Raw genomic sequence first — 15,907 nt, forward strand, 5'->3', positions numbered from 1 at the left:
TTGATAATGGTGAATTAGCTTCAAATCATTTATTAATGTCAGTGGAAATTTGTTTAGCAGCCATTTCTAAATCTGTATTTACCTTGTTACATATTGCAATGTTTGTATCATCTGCAAGCAAAAGAAACTTAGCATCTGGCAGTGTAACAGATGAGAGCTCATGTACACAAGAAAAAGCAACAGACCCAAGATGGAACCTTGAGAAACACCATGTGTGATTAATTCCCAGTCATATATTTCGCAGCGACACCCTTTGTTCCCAGTAGTTAGGTAGGACTAATCCTGTTGCAGTACTGCTGGTGACATGATATTCTAATTTACTTAAGAGAATGCTGTGATTCACACAGTCAAAGGCTTTTGACAGATCGCAGAAAATACCAGTAGTCTCCAATTTATTATTTAATGAATTAACTACATTTTCAGTGCACGTGTAAATAGCTTTCTATATATCAGAACCCTTATAAGAAACCCAAACTGTGACTTCGACAATATATTATTTGCAGCCACATGCTTAAGGAGATGCTTGAACACAACCTTTTCAAATATTTTTGAAAAAGGCGGCCAAAGTGAAATTATTTGATAGTTTGATGGTATCTCTTTATCCCCTTCTTGTAAAGAGTTTTAACTTCAGCTTTTTAGCCAGTCCGGAAATGTTCCGCTGATAACAGATTACACAAATAACTTACGACGGAACTCAACTCACATGAGCACTCTTTGATTAAGTTCATTGATAAGCTACAATCATCACTAGAATACTTCGTTTTTAAGGATCTTACGATGGATGCTACTTCTTTGGGAGACGTGAGTGTGATTTCCATTTTACTGAAGTTACTTGTAAAGTAGTCCACTGTTTACCAAACCACATGATCCCAAGTTGTCAGTAACAGAAACAAAGTACCTGTTTAAGAGGTTTGGAACACTACAGGCACTTATTACTGATGCCTCATTTATTTTTAGGGCTATCTGTTCCTCTTTCTTTTTAGCCTCACCTGTCTGTCTTCACTGTGTTCCATATAGTTTTTATTTTGTTGCCTGATGTAATTATCTTTTTCTCATAATAAAGCTGCTTAGATTTATGAATTACTTGCTTCAATATTTTGCAGTATTCGTTGTAATGCCTTGCACTGCTAACATCAGAGCTGTTCCTAGATACTAGATATTGTCTCCTTTTTGTCCGATGATATTTTTATTCCTTATGTAATCCATGGGTTATTTTTAGACTTCCATATGATTGTAGTTGCCTTAATGGGGGAATAATTTTCAAAAGAGGAAGTAACTTTATTAGTGAATATTTTGCATTTTCTATTTGAGCCAGAAGTACTGTAAACATCTATCCAGTTCATGTCTTTGAGTAATCACTTAAAATTCTCGATTTTTGACTGATTTGAGATATTTTATCCTGACAAGTTTCAACATTTAGCACAAGATGGTGCATGTCATGATCATATAGCCCATTTACTACTGGTTTAGCAATATGACTATTCTTCCTAGAATTGTCCAGAAAGATTATCTCAGAGCATTTACACATCCGAGTTGCATTAAGTTCACAGTATGAACTAAATTGAATGACACTTACTGATTGCAATAATTGTTCACAGACAGAGCTCTTCAGTAAATCTACATTAAAATCACCGGCAACCACTATTTCCTTGTCTTTTAGTATGAGATGGGACAACAGAGCTTCATAAAGGACTTATGAAATACTACTTCTGTCATACAAGCTCCTAAGTGCTGCTCTAAGCAAAATTTATTAATATCACTATTCTTGTAATTAAAACAGTTTCTGACAAATGTGGCAACTCCTCCTTTCTCCACATTTTCTCTACAGAAGTAAGAAACTAAATTGGACCCTGAAACATTTAACATCTAACCGACATAATCCGTATCACTTCAGGTGGGGGTGTTACCTTCGTAGTCTCTGATGTTATTGAATTTAGCATATGTCACAAGTTCAGAAATAAGAAAGAAAGACATATTTTTTTGTTTTCTCCAAAACAATTCCTGCCCCGAGATACAGGCCTTCAAAGATGACACTGCAAACACCATTTTGAAGATACGAATCTCAGATTTTTTTTTTTTTTTTTTTACATGCTGTACCTCTGTAACAGTTCTAGATATTTTGTTAGAGCTTTTTAATTTGAAAGCTAATTGCTTGATGATTACAATGGTATCCTCCATTTGGAGGTATCTGTCAAAGTTCTTTTACTGTCACCTTTTGATTTTTTTTTTTTTTTATAATTTACAGATTTTGTTCAGGTTGGGATAAGTGTTCTCATTTGAAGACACTGTTTCAAAGTGAAGATGTTTCCAATGACGACTTTGTGTGTTCTAAATGTTTTGACAGAGTAACAACAATGATTGTATCTGAACAAGGTGAAGCTCCCAAGGTGCAGATGATGCAGGTTTTGCACCAATAGATGCAGAATTAAATACCCTGAATCAGTCAACTACAAAGGTAGGTGTTACTCCTGTTAAGAAACCATAGTCAGTGAAGTTGAGTCATAAGCTATATGCCTCAAGAAAGTGCAGAGAAATTACTAAAGCTGTGGATGAATACACTGCAGCAAAACTGACCACATTCTTCAAAGTAGAAATTCCATCTTCAGAAGAAAATGAACCAAAGCACTCTTGCACCTCTTGCCAGGAATATTACACAAATCTCAATTCAGCTGTTGAATATTGTGCATCCTACAGTGAAAAGGTGCAAGTTTTAACTATTATTCCAGAGAGATTATCAAAGAATACAATTTTGAACCATGATCCATCAGTATCAAAGTACATGGTAGACAATTAAGGAAATGTGAGGTCTGTAAAATGAGTCTTTGGAAGACCAGATCCCTATTATGGTCGTCCTGTAGAAGCAGCTCAAGTTCAAATAGTGCAGTCATTTTATCTGGAACATCAATGGGGCTGTTCTCGCCAGAGTGCCAACAAAAAGAGACACTATAACTGTAACAGTTAAAGGTAAAAAAGTCGAGAAAGTGAAGAGGTACATGACTCGCAGTATTAAAAAAACTTTTGTACTTTATAAAAGCAACCATACAACTTCACATACTGGAAGATCAAAATTTTATGCACTACGACCTAAGTGGGTAGTTACACACCCACCTAGAAATGTCTGTTTATGTGTGTACTACACGAATTTTGAACTTTGTGTGGTAACTTTGAAGAACTTAACTGGAACACGTGACATATGATACCTTGGTTGGGCATGTGAAGTCATTAGTAGTCTGCGACGTAAAGCAAGAGACTGATTTGTTTCAAGAATGTGGTGACTGCCCTGAAAGGGACAACTGTCTTTACAGACACTTGGCCTGGAAGATGTAGCAGATAACTCTGCAGAAATTACATATGCGACATGGGACGAAAATAAACTAATTAAGGAAACTGTTGCCTTTGAGAGTTTCATTGATGAACTTTGTAAATGGTCAGTGGAAGCACACAAGCATCTGAAGAAATTGCAACAACAACACATTGCAGAAGTGAAAGGGTGTGTGCAGGCTGAAGAATTATATTCAGTGCTTCACTGCAATTTTGCTGAGAACTGGTCTTTAATTCTCCCACAAGAAGTACAAGGGTATCATTGGAGTAATGACCAGGTTTCAATTTTTACAGGAGTGACATATTTTCAAAACAAGACCACAAGTGTTGCAGTTATAAATGATGACACAGGACATGACTCAGCACATGCTTTACTAGCAATGTGCAAAATTCTTCACCTGCAAACAGGGACAGAGAAGATCATAATTATTTCTGATGGTCCTCCTAGACATTTTAAAAATAGTTACCAGCTGTTTGAATTGAGTAAGTCACTTGTGCCCACTGACTGGGTACACGGTGCTACTGGTCACGGGCTTTGTGTGGTGTAAGTGGTCTGCTGAAGCACCACGCTACAAAACTGTCTTTTAGACCAAATACAATTGTGATTCAGAATGCTGAGGATTTTATGAGAGTCATGAAATCTTACACATCCACAGCCCCCATTCTTTTGTTCAAAGATAAATCGAAGAATTCCATGAGCAGAAAAAAGAAGAATGGTCCAAAACAACCACTCCTGTGAAACGAATTCAGACGACACATTTTTGGACTGAAAAGTGGGACAAACTCATATTGCATGCACTTTAACAAGCAAGGAAAAAGGAATTTCGTGCGTTCGGCCAACACCTCAGAAACCGTTGGATAATATTCAGATGCACAACCTGAGAAGGGGGATGTTTGTGGCGTGTGTATATGACTGACTGGTGGTTGCAGATTATGGACACCAATTACAGGTTAAACAAATTGGCAGTGAACTTTATGCTACGACATGGACCAGCTGCTAGATATGGGTCTTTAGCTGAAGAATAGCAACAACACCATCAATGCTCACTTCCTGTTCACAATGTTTTGAAGATTATTAAGTGCTCCAGTTCCAATTGGTTCAAAAGGAAGGCATATATCAAAGGAAGATACTGAAGCAGTGAAACAATTTTAGTGCATTGACTGGCTAATTTCAGTACAAAACAGAGTGCACAAAAATTGCATAAACTCAAACCTTTGTGTGTTTAGACCTTTCACATACATCTTGGAACCATTTAAAATACTTGAAAAAAAAAATAATAATAAATGAGTCTCTTACTCATCTTTCAAAACTAAAATTATATTAAATAAGGCTAGGTTTTGATTTTTATGAGCCTGTTATGTGATAATGTGGTAATAAAACAGGTTTTATGTACGCCTATGGCAAAAATTACAATTGTTTATAAAACCTGTTCAACCTAAAAGTGGAAGATCTCCTTTTCAGGGAATGTAGAACTATATGGTACTAATCAACATAAAAAAAAAAAAAATCAAAATTTTATGGATTGGCATTTTTTTAAATTGTCTATAAACTATAAAAATGTTCCTAACATTATAAGAACTTTCACAGATAAGTCCAAATAGAGGATTTCTTTGTAATCATAAAGCAATTATCTTTCGAATAATAAAAATATCTGTATCTGTTCCAGAAATACAGGATTTTAAATTTCTTTCCAAAAATCACATCTTCAAAATGTTATGCGCAAACTCATCTTTGAAGGGCTTTATCTCTAAATAGATTTTTTTTTTCTTTGAGAAAACAAAAACATACCCATCCCTTACTTGGTGCATGACTTTAACATATGCTAGATTCAATAACATCGGGGGCTATATAGGTAAGATTTCTTTCCTAGCTTGCCTCAATTGACACGGACTATGCCAACCAAAAATACTATATTGTACTAGTTACAGTTTGGGTTCTGATACAGAGAAAGCTCTGTATCAGATAATAAATTAGAGGCTACTGGCATTTTCTGTGACTTGTCAAAAGCCTTTGACTGTGTGAATCCCAGCATTCTCTTAAGTAAATAGAATATTATGGTGTTATCAGCAATGCTGCGAAATGGTCCGAGTATCATCTAACTAACGGGAAACAAGGGGTGTCGTTGTGAAAACACATTTTTGGGAATTAATCACACGTGGTGTTTCTCAAGGTTCCATCTTAGGTCCATTGCTGTTTCTTGTGTACATTAATGAGGTGTCATCTGTTATAATGCCAGATGCTAAGTTTATTTTGTTTGCAGATGATACAAACATTACAATAAGTAGCAAATCAAGTACATATTTCGAAATAGCTGATAATCAAACTTTCACAATTCATGTAGTAAAAATATTTGCAGTTCACAGTTGACTATTCAACAGTACAGCATGTCCAATTGCAGTGACTGCTTTATATTCAGTAATACAACTAGAATTTTAACAGTGACACTAGTTCTGTAAACTAATCTTACCCATTTGGCTTGTCCCTGTAATTCCACTGAAGCTCCCCAAGTCATTTTCACTGGTTCCAGCAGCAGGACCAGCACTAGTATTCTCTCCTGGTTGGTTAGTGTTCTCGTCCATCTCATTCTCTTGCATCGGACCAGGTACAGGTGTCTCTCCATTTTTCAAACAATTATGTATATAGGCTGCCTTCCACTTGGCATACTTGCGATTCTGTGTCGCTTCATCAGTTAATTCTCCAAATGTTGTCAGTACGTCATACAAGACTCCTGCGGTGTAGAAGGCTTTCACCACATTCCTAAAAATGTAAGTGTGTTCCAAATGTAGTACATTTAGCAACAAACAATTTTAACAACATTAAATACTAAGGTTGTGCCCGTAGTTGACGTTTCTCTTATGTACACAACGCGTTCTTTCAGAAACAAAACAATGGACGATCATAACTTGATTTCGTTTTCTGTCAGTATCTGAGCACTGAACAGCTTAGGATAAGTTCAAGCGAATCCCTAAGTCCAACACCTCAGTGTTTCCATAACTTTCAACACATGATCACTTGTGGCATCCCAAAGGGAAACTCCAGAATGTAAATATATTCCAAATCTTACTTGCCGAAATTAGCAGCTCTGTCCTGACTGTCAGCATACAAAAATAGTTTGAGGGCATAATTTTCGATGTGTGCTTGTGCTGCGACGTCGTTTGTCACTGCTTCATTATCTGATAACGCTTTCTTCTGTGTTTCCAGCCAGTCCATAATAGATGTAAGCAACGCCTTTGCTTCATCCGATTTGCGATCTATTTTTAATCCTAGCTGCAAAGCGAACAGGCGACCTAGAACATTTTACATTATCCCAGTACTCTGTCACTATACACCCAAAAAACTTCAGCAAGCCAGAAGCAAACTTAACTTACACCAGTAACTGATTACTGGATCGCGCTGATCATGTTCAGCAGCCGCCTTTAGATAATGCTGCAACGACTTCAGTGAAGCTGGACACGGAGGAAATTGTGCAGACATTTCAAAACAGAACTTTTATACAGTATTTATTTCATCCAATAATAACCTCATACAACACCCAATGACTACATAGTACATTCCACAGAGGCACCTGATCTGTCAAATTCCAGCAAAGATAATCGTAAAGAGCTAGTTGTATTTCCAGAGGGAGAAGCGGCAAAATCACATTTCCTGAATACCACTTTAGAAAAAGTCAACTTTTAATTATATGCCGTTGAGTAATAGAAGTAGTTTCCACAAACAATGAGGGACATGAGAAGAAAGTTGACTATTTAAAGCCGATTCACTCTAGGCAATGCAAAGGAACTGGCTGTGAGGCGACGTCACCATCCAATAGTGAAGGGTTCACACTAGACGAAACATCAACACGATGTCAGTTCATTTTATTAGTGCGGCACTGAACGATGAAAGTGAGGTTATGAGATTCCGTACGTGAAATCAATATTCACAAAGTTTATTTTTGACCAAAGCAAACTTCATACAGGATATTCTTAATCAGTTTTGTATGGTAACTGCAGAGAAGTGAAACAACTTTTAAAGCATCGACAATTACTTGCTAACGAAAACAAGGCCAATTCACGCTTGCCGTCACGTCAAGTCAAAACATTCCACAATGCATTTCAAATAGCATCATTCACATTGGCTGTCACATCAAGGCACCGTCAAGGTTTCTCTGGAACAAAGTTTTGATGGCTGACGTCATTGTCAAGTGACCACGAAGCTCATTTCCAACCAATAGACAACTATCCTCCCTATTCCGTTTTGTAGAGCTTTTGTTACTGTAGATCAGTGTTTTTCAATTTGTGGGTCGCCACCTGAGGAGTCGCAAAGCCTTGCTCAGGGAGTCGCAGTCGCAGGAGAAAGCAGTTGCAGCATGGATGGTAACGTATGTTTCATGACGAGCATCTTCCATGTTATAAATGTCACACGGAAGTGACATTGGTTTGTGGAAGCACCTTGCAGATTCTCTCAAGTTCAGATCTGGTTCTTATTTATAATAATGAATACTAATTTAATTTAAACCTGTTCATACACTTGCAGCAGTGAGAAGCAACACGATGCCTATCGATCTCTTCCCACTTCTACGGAATGGAAATAGGGCGGTGGAGGTCACTAAGTCTTGTACAGATAGAATTTACCTCTGAGAGGTTTGCAGGGAGAGGGAAAGGACAACATCAACTTCCGGGCTAGAGCGGCGGTTCAGTGCCAGCGTCTTGTGTATCACTGACAACTTAGTTTACATGTCAATCATCTGCTGTTATAAAAACATGACACGGAACGAGAACAATTTATGAAAGCGCATTTAAAAGATGCTCAAGTTCAAATATGATACAAAATGGCTGCAACAACACGCACACAGCTCATGAGCAAGGTTTGGCACCACAGTCGCTAGAATGCATTTCATTAACACGTTTCTAACCAAACACAAGACACAATGTAGAGCAATTTCTACAGAGCAGATCTAGGATGCCTGAGCTCAACTGATCACAACTCAGCCTTTAATTCACACACTGCATGTAGACGTTGTTTCTATTTTCCTAGTTCTGTGGCTTCATCGGGATTCCCACAAAATCGTCATTGCTGGTCACCTGGTTAGTTTCACATTTCTTTCGTGTAGTTAATTGTGGTGATTGCCGAGAAGTGAATCATTTTTTTATAGTCCTTTATAAAAGAGTTGAAAAATATCTTACAAAAATCTAGTAACATCATTTATAAAATACTTACCGCAAATTCTCGCAATTAATTAAAAAGAAATGTTGTCTTCTTTTGAAATTGAAAGAAAGTAAATAACTAATCGTCCTGCTTCATGTCTCAAAACTAAGAGTTCCATAATACAAAAAAAGGCCTGTTAAAAATGGAATTTATTTTTATTAAAATTACGTAATTCCTTGTATAACATTAATTCTGAATTGAGCATAATGTAGATTGTTTTATAATAAATACACCGTGTTAACGATAAATAAACGCAAAACTGGAAATCTGTTTTCAGGAACCGATCGATAATTAAATGAAGAAGATCCAGTAAGTAACTGAGAAATTCGAAAAAAGCTCTTCTTGTTTACAAATTGACTATACTGTGGGACCTCGTTTAGCGAAGATAATTCACTTCTGAGTCTTATCTGCATTGCGAAACACTCGTTATGCGAAACATATTTTTCTGTTGGAATTCACATAAAAAAGGAGAATGCATTCCATTCCGAAAAAACACTAAAACAGTTTATAGAATGTGCATCCTTTTTTATAAGAAGTCGTCTAAAGACATTTGTTTTTACCTTTTCTTCGAAATCAGTCATAAAATGAGAAGACGGCTAGCTGAATGAAACTTCTGCTTATGTATTGCTTAATCCACAGCTTTACTGAATTTGTGTTGGTTAATGGCGACATATCTAAAATGGAATTCATATAGTGGTATTTCAAGGCCTGCCTGCAACACTGTCACAGAGGAGACCTGAGTGGAGGTATCAGTTACAGTAACTGTAATGTGAGGAGTGTCACTAACAATACAGTTGCCTTTGTCAGAGTGTCTAATGTACTTTGTTCGTAGTAATAATAATAATAATAACACTGATGTAAAATACTACGCTCTTTTTTCCTCCGCTTTTTCTGTTATTTCATTGCCATTTCTTTCTTGTGGAGCGTAAGCCATAGCATCAAAAGTAAAGTCAATAACAATAATGGTACGATAAAGCGATTGTACGCAAATGCACAGCGCTTTATAGGCACAACTGCAGTTTGATGACTAATGTCTCTCATTTGTATTACTGAAAAGCATACTTGACATTTATTAAGATTTTATTGTTTTGAACAGTTTTTATTCATCGGGCGACACCAGCAATATCTGCCATGGGTGCCACCTAGCAATGATTATGGGTCCTAGACTAAAATAAAAATACAACAGTTTCAATGAGAAGGCTGTGCCTGTTTGTTTATTAATAATTTGTCCAATCGTGGTTTTATTTTTGAGACACAAATCACTTAATCATTTTCTAGTTGAACTCCATCTCTCTTCTTAGTTTTTATCTTCACAATTGAAGAGAACGCTAATTCACAAAGGTAGGAAGTGGCGAATGGCATTAATAATTTCAAAGCTTCCTCTGACAGCTGTAGATACTCTTCTTTTCTCTTCATCCAGAAGATGTCAATCTTTTGCGAATTAAATTCCATTTTAAGCACCCCTTCGGCTACTAAATCCATAACTGTTTCTTTTGTCATCATGCTCAGATCGGCCAATTGTACTGACATATCTAAAAAAGGATTTAGTATCAATCTACGACAGTTGTCAGATTCAGACTTCAGATCTGGAAAGTAACTTAACAGTTTCTTTTCCAAATCATGCAAGCTTTTAACCATGAAAGGAATGTGAGAACATAGTACCACTGACTGGTCCATTGCAATTTCTTCGACAATCGTCTGGATTCTAGAGAAAGACTCAAACATAATCTTTTGCAAACACATTGACCACAAACTAAGTTTTGTGAGCAATCCTTTGATTTTATCCTTAACTGTTATAATGTCTTCTTCCTTGCCTTGGAGGCTCTTGTTTAAAATATTTAGATGGTTAAAAAGATCCACGGGAAATGCTAATTTTAATAGCCTAACAGGGTCAAAAAAGTAATTCGCATATCCAGACTTAGAATCTTGTAAGAACATTAACAATTCAATTTTTAGTTTGAGAACTCGTGTCAATACCTTTACTTTTGAGAGCCACCTGACCTCTGTGTGATAAAGAAGATTTTGATGGAGTGAACCCATGTCTTCACAATTGCTTCTAAAAGGTCGAGTTTACAACTCTTTACCTTTAATAGAGTTTACAACTTTGATTGTGGCTGCAAGAACTTGTTGAAGAAGAAAGCAGTGTGTCCACGAAAAATTTGGCATTGTTGATTTTAATTTCACCACGAGCCCCCTTTTGCTGCCTGTCATAGATTTAGCACCATCACTACAAATGGCGGTACATTTTGTCCAGTTAATCTTGTAGTTGCGAGTGTGTTCTAAAAACATTTGGCCATTAGTGTTCACAGGGAGTGCTTCGCAAAATAAAATGTCTTCCTTGAAACTTTCATCTGCTTCAAAGCGCACAAATGCTATTAATTGAGCACAATCTGAAATATCAGTAGATTCATCGAACTGCAAAGCAAAATGTGTGCTCTTCTTTAATTTTTCGACTAACTGTTCTCGAATGTTACCTGCCATAAGGTTTATTCTGCGTTCAATGGTATCTCTTGCTTACCTAACATAATTGCAACCATATCCAGGGCTGCTGGCAAAATAAGGTTCTCTGCACCTGTATGCGGCTTCTGCTTTAGCGACTTGGAATGCGACTTGGTAGATAGCTAATAATACTTTCTTGTTGACACTGGATACCTAAAATCAGATAAAAATATTGTTAAATCAAATAAATGAATAAAAAAATCAGGAACATTAATACTATTTTAAATCAGCAAAAAACATTACTATTTTATTACCTGAATCGTAGTAGTTTTGCTGCTGGTTAAGTGTTTTCAGTTTCCTTTCGAAGAAATCCAATGGTTTATCAGCTTCCTTGGAATGTTTAGTTGAGAGGTGACGCAGAAACTTTGATGGTTGCACACTGTCATGTGACAATACTTCGCCACTTGAGGTTTATTGTTCGTGACAGTAAAACCATACTTCAGATAATTGTCGTCATAAAGTCTATTTTTTCGATATTGATTCTCTTCTGCCACTGCCACTTGTACCAGATGTGGAGGGCTGCACAGATCTTTTAAGAAACTTGTCCATTATATGCCTGCTCAGAGCGAAGCGCGAAGACGATAATCACATCCATAGTTGCTGGTGTACTCGGATAACTGTTTGTTGTGACCGAAAACGCGAGACTACGCCCACAATGACCTCTTCTCACTCCCCCCTTGCCACTACCATGGCAAAGAATATAATCATATCTCTGCCTGCAGAACACTGCGACTTCTTTTCATATTGCACTTGATTTCTCTATCAGTATACTGTCAACAGAATGAAAATTAAATACATTGCCTCTGAAATCGCTGACATACTGTGGGGTGGCGGGTTAATAATAATAATAATCTTAATCGGCCATAAGTAATAGGAGGTATTAGAAATTCTGTTCGCCATCTTTCACGAAAGCCTGGAAACTATTTCTGTAGTCAGCCAGAAAGTGATGAAGAACATACTGACTATAGTTCCCAGTCTACAATTCCACATTTTTGACCAGCGCATTGAAAGAAATGTTTCTATTCTCTGTTTGCTCAGGGGGATCAGGACTATGATAATAAATGAAGATTTTAGAGTTCTAATTGGTAGATATATTTCATAAAGTTTCACACTCACAATGTTGTAATATTTATTACGTTAATACTAATAATAAATCTGTCTATCCTAAACTGCACTATGTGCAGTTCAGAGGCGATGTCTATGGTAAGTTCCTATTAAATCATCTTTCGCCCTGACTACTGATAATCAAAATAATTGCCCACCACAATAGTGGAAAATAATTGTCACCACTTGCCATGTGGATTTGTTAACCTTACGGGCGCCACATTAACAGTTACTTCCATGAAATCTAAGCAATCCAGGGCAGTGTACAGTCCTCACGAGTTCACTTTCTTGTTAATGGAAATATACGTTTAGAGACAGCCTGTCTCTGATGTCATCTGAGGCAGCACATATTCGGGCATTTGACTGACGGGGAGTGTACGGTGGCTGGGTGTGAAGTGAAGACTAATCTTGCCTCTCAGGCTGTATTTATATACTGGGGCTAATGGAACACCTGCTCTCATCCACTCTATGTCCATTGTAGTAGTCTCTAAATGGCCACTTTCTCAGTCCCATAATATTTAATAACAATGTCATGAATGAGTTTATAATCTTCATCATTTTTGTGTAACTGTAGTTAAATTGGTTAACATCACAGAAAAAGTTTTAGCTCGTCTGCATTTAAACTTTGCCATCTAAAATTACTTAGAACAGAACTGGCAGTAGAACATGACCTCTGAACTACAACTTTAAGAGACCTTGTATTTGTTATTATTTGCATCCAGGCCTTCGTATAGCTCTATCATTTAATAGGTTTCATCACTTGCTGTAACCAAAACTTTTTAGCATTAATATAACAGATACTTAATCTACTACAATTAAGGTTGTTTTTGTTCCAAATTTAGTTTTCAGCAAATACTCGACAACTATTAGAGGTAGCTCAATGGGGTTACATAGTTATTATTTTTATGTTGAAATTAGCTTCATACAATTTTTCATATTTCTAAGTCTAATATTTGGCACCTTCAGTTTTTCTTAAAAATTGTGGATTTTGCCCAAAATATGCTTTAATCACTTTGAGACTTGCATCAGTTAATTTTGACACAACTGCACATTATGACCAATTTTTGGGTTCCTTGCTTTATTATATAGCGCCACTTTTTTTAAAACGATGTATTTAGGGTAAAATATTCTTCTGACCAATCTGAGATTTGGCAGTTTAAACATTAATATACTAAAGCATATTCTTACAAAGTTTGGAAAAGCAACTTTAACTTTTAATTCCATTCTTAATTATAGTACAATACCTGTGTGCCAATGGAAATATACGTTTAGAGACTGCCTGTCTCTGATATCATCTGAGGCAGCACGTATTCTGGCACTTGACAGACACATTGTGGTGATGTGGCACTACTAGCAGTGATCTGGGGTAAGTCCCAGCACAGTCGATAACCTCTGTCTCTCTCAAATGATACAGCGCTTGTATCGTCACAATACTTTTATTATGGTTCTGGGGGTCACCAGTGTTAGGATGAAAATATATATATCCAACCTCTACATGATTGCGCAAAGAATTATTAAAGTGCCAGAAATTAACGTAAGATCAACAACAGAACAACAATATATATTTTTTAAAACTTCACAGACCTCTAATACAAAGAACAAATACATCAAAGATACTTGCACACATGTAACAGAAACAAATATGAACTTGTGATATTATTTACAATCCTTTAACACTCTACCGCAAGATCATATTTCATCATCAAATCAAGAATTTAACTCAATCTTTATTTTCATTAGTTACTTCCATCCCAATCAAAGTTTTCATTCTTGATAGCTTCTTTGCTGATAATCCCTTAGTAAGAATGTCAGCTGCCTGATGTTGTATTGAAACATACTCGACATTGATCTTCTTCTCATTGACTAACTGTCATACATACTGATAGCGTATTTCAACACGCTTAGAGCGTTCATAGAATCCTGCGCCTTTGATATATTTAATAGCACTTAGATTGTCAATGCGTAAAGTAGGAACTGAACTCTTTTCAACAATGTCAATTTCTTTCAATAAAAGATCAAGCCATACTAGAGATTTACTTGCCTCACTGGCAGCAACAAATTCAGCTTCCATTGATGATTGTGTAACACATTTCTGCAATTTACTTTTCCACATTACTGGTCCACTACAAAATTTCATTAAAACTCCACTTGTTGAACGTCTAGCCAATTTTTCACTTGTATAATCAGCATCGCTATAACCTTCTATAAGAGAATTCTCATTTTCCTACACTGAATTCCATCATTTATTGTACCCTTCAACTCGCAAAGAATTCGTTTAATTAATTTTAGGTGTGCTTCAGTAGGCGAATCTTGTGCTCTTGAAGCAACATTTACAGCATAAGCTATATCTGGATGTGCCCCAAATGTTAAATATATGAGGCTGCCTATAATTTCTCAGTAAGCATTGGTATCATTAGCTGGTGGTGAATTACCTGGTATCCATCCAGGCTCAATTGGTAATGATATTGGCTTTGCATCAGTCATATGATACCTGGCTAACACTCTTTTCACATATGCAGTCTGATTAATCTTCATACAATCATTAAAGCTTTGCACTTGCAAGACAAGATAAAAATCCACTTCACCTACTACCATATCAAAGTCTTCATGTAATTGCTTTGTGTAATTATGAACTGTTTCAGCAGGTCCCATTATTAATCCATCATCCTCATGAAATAAAACATACAAGGATCAGCACTGTTCTCCAGCAAATTTGATTTCTTAAGGTATAACTTTAAACACTCATACCAACATTTTGCTGCCTTCTTCAAGCTTCAAAGCAATCTGCAAACACGGCCTGTGGCATCATCATAACCTTGTTGTTGTTGCATGTAAATTTCTTCCTCCAGTTTACCATTCAAGAATGCTGTTTTAATGTCAAATTGTTTGATGTTCCAATTTCTTTGAACAGAAACACACAAGATGGCTCTCAGTGTTTCAAACCTAACCACAGGACTGATAGTTTCAGAAAAATAAAGTCCTGGGCTTTGGCTAAACACTTTTGCAACTAGCCTTGCTTTGTACTGTACAATGTCATTATATTATCCAATTTAATTACAAACACCCATGGATTTCCAATAGCCTTCCAACCAGCTGGTAAATCAACTAATTTCCAAGTACCAACCTTTTGATGTGAGTCCATTTCTTCATCCATTGCAGCTGTCCAACTTTCTACATCTCAGGATTTCACTGCTTCATCATCGTTCCTTGGAACTTCTCTCAGCATCATGATCTTGGGTAGCTCAGGTTCATCTAGGTAATGCACCGACCTTCTAATTGTTTGTCTGTCCCTCAAAACTCGATGACCATCTGCATTTTCAGTCACTTCTACATGAACTTGATGATCCAGTCTTGTAATATTTTCTTTTGATATTCCGTCATGATTAGAATCAGATGGTTCTGTACCATTCATAGTCGATATGTCAACTAATTTGGTAACATCACTCTTCAATGATTGCTTCAATGTTTCATCGTTGAATTTTATATCTCAGCTAACAATAACTGAATGCCTATCTGGAAGGTATACACAATAGCAACAGTCATCATAACCAACTACATAACCTTTCAGAGATTTGGCATCAAACTTTCTCCATTTCTGTGCTGGAACCCAGACAAAACATTCTGTCCCAAATACTTTTAGATGATTAAACTGACTCTTCCTTCTCAAAAATAATTTTGTTGGTTAACCTTCGTTGGCCCAGTTCGGTTCAGAGTATGAGTAGCTGCATGTACAGCTTCTCCCCATAAAGCTTTTGGAATATGCTTTGCTGACTGAAGCCATGAACGTACCATTTC

At 36.6% G+C, this 15,907-nt stretch overlaps 1 protein-coding gene across 2 annotated transcripts in view; it reads right to left on the minus strand.

The window, feature by feature from the left end:
* Positions 1-6,909, minus strand: part of LOC126100452 (vacuolar protein sorting-associated protein VTA1 homolog) — a 75,345-nt gene extending 68,436 nt beyond the window's left edge. Inside the window, exons 1-3 of one of the 2 annotated variants that reach the window (XM_049911057.1) lie at positions 6,691-6,909; positions 6,387-6,609; positions 5,790-6,079 (exon numbers count right to left, since the gene is read on the minus strand). In XM_049911057.1, coding sequence (XP_049767014.1) covers positions 5,790-6,079; positions 6,387-6,609; positions 6,691-6,796 — 619 coding nt within the window. In that variant the 5' untranslated portion in view covers positions 6,797-6,909. The remainder of the gene's footprint in view (positions 1-5,789; positions 6,080-6,386; positions 6,610-6,690) is intronic. The other variant, XM_049911058.1, reaches the window with a different exon arrangement.
* Between the last annotated feature and the right edge of the window lie 8,998 nt (positions 6,910-15,907).

The sequence above is a fragment of the Schistocerca cancellata genome, chromosome 9, assembly GCF_023864275.1.
Source record: "Schistocerca cancellata isolate TAMUIC-IGC-003103 chromosome 9, iqSchCanc2.1, whole genome shotgun sequence".
In the NCBI taxonomy this organism is placed as follows: domain Eukaryota; kingdom Metazoa; phylum Arthropoda; class Insecta; order Orthoptera; family Acrididae; genus Schistocerca; species Schistocerca cancellata.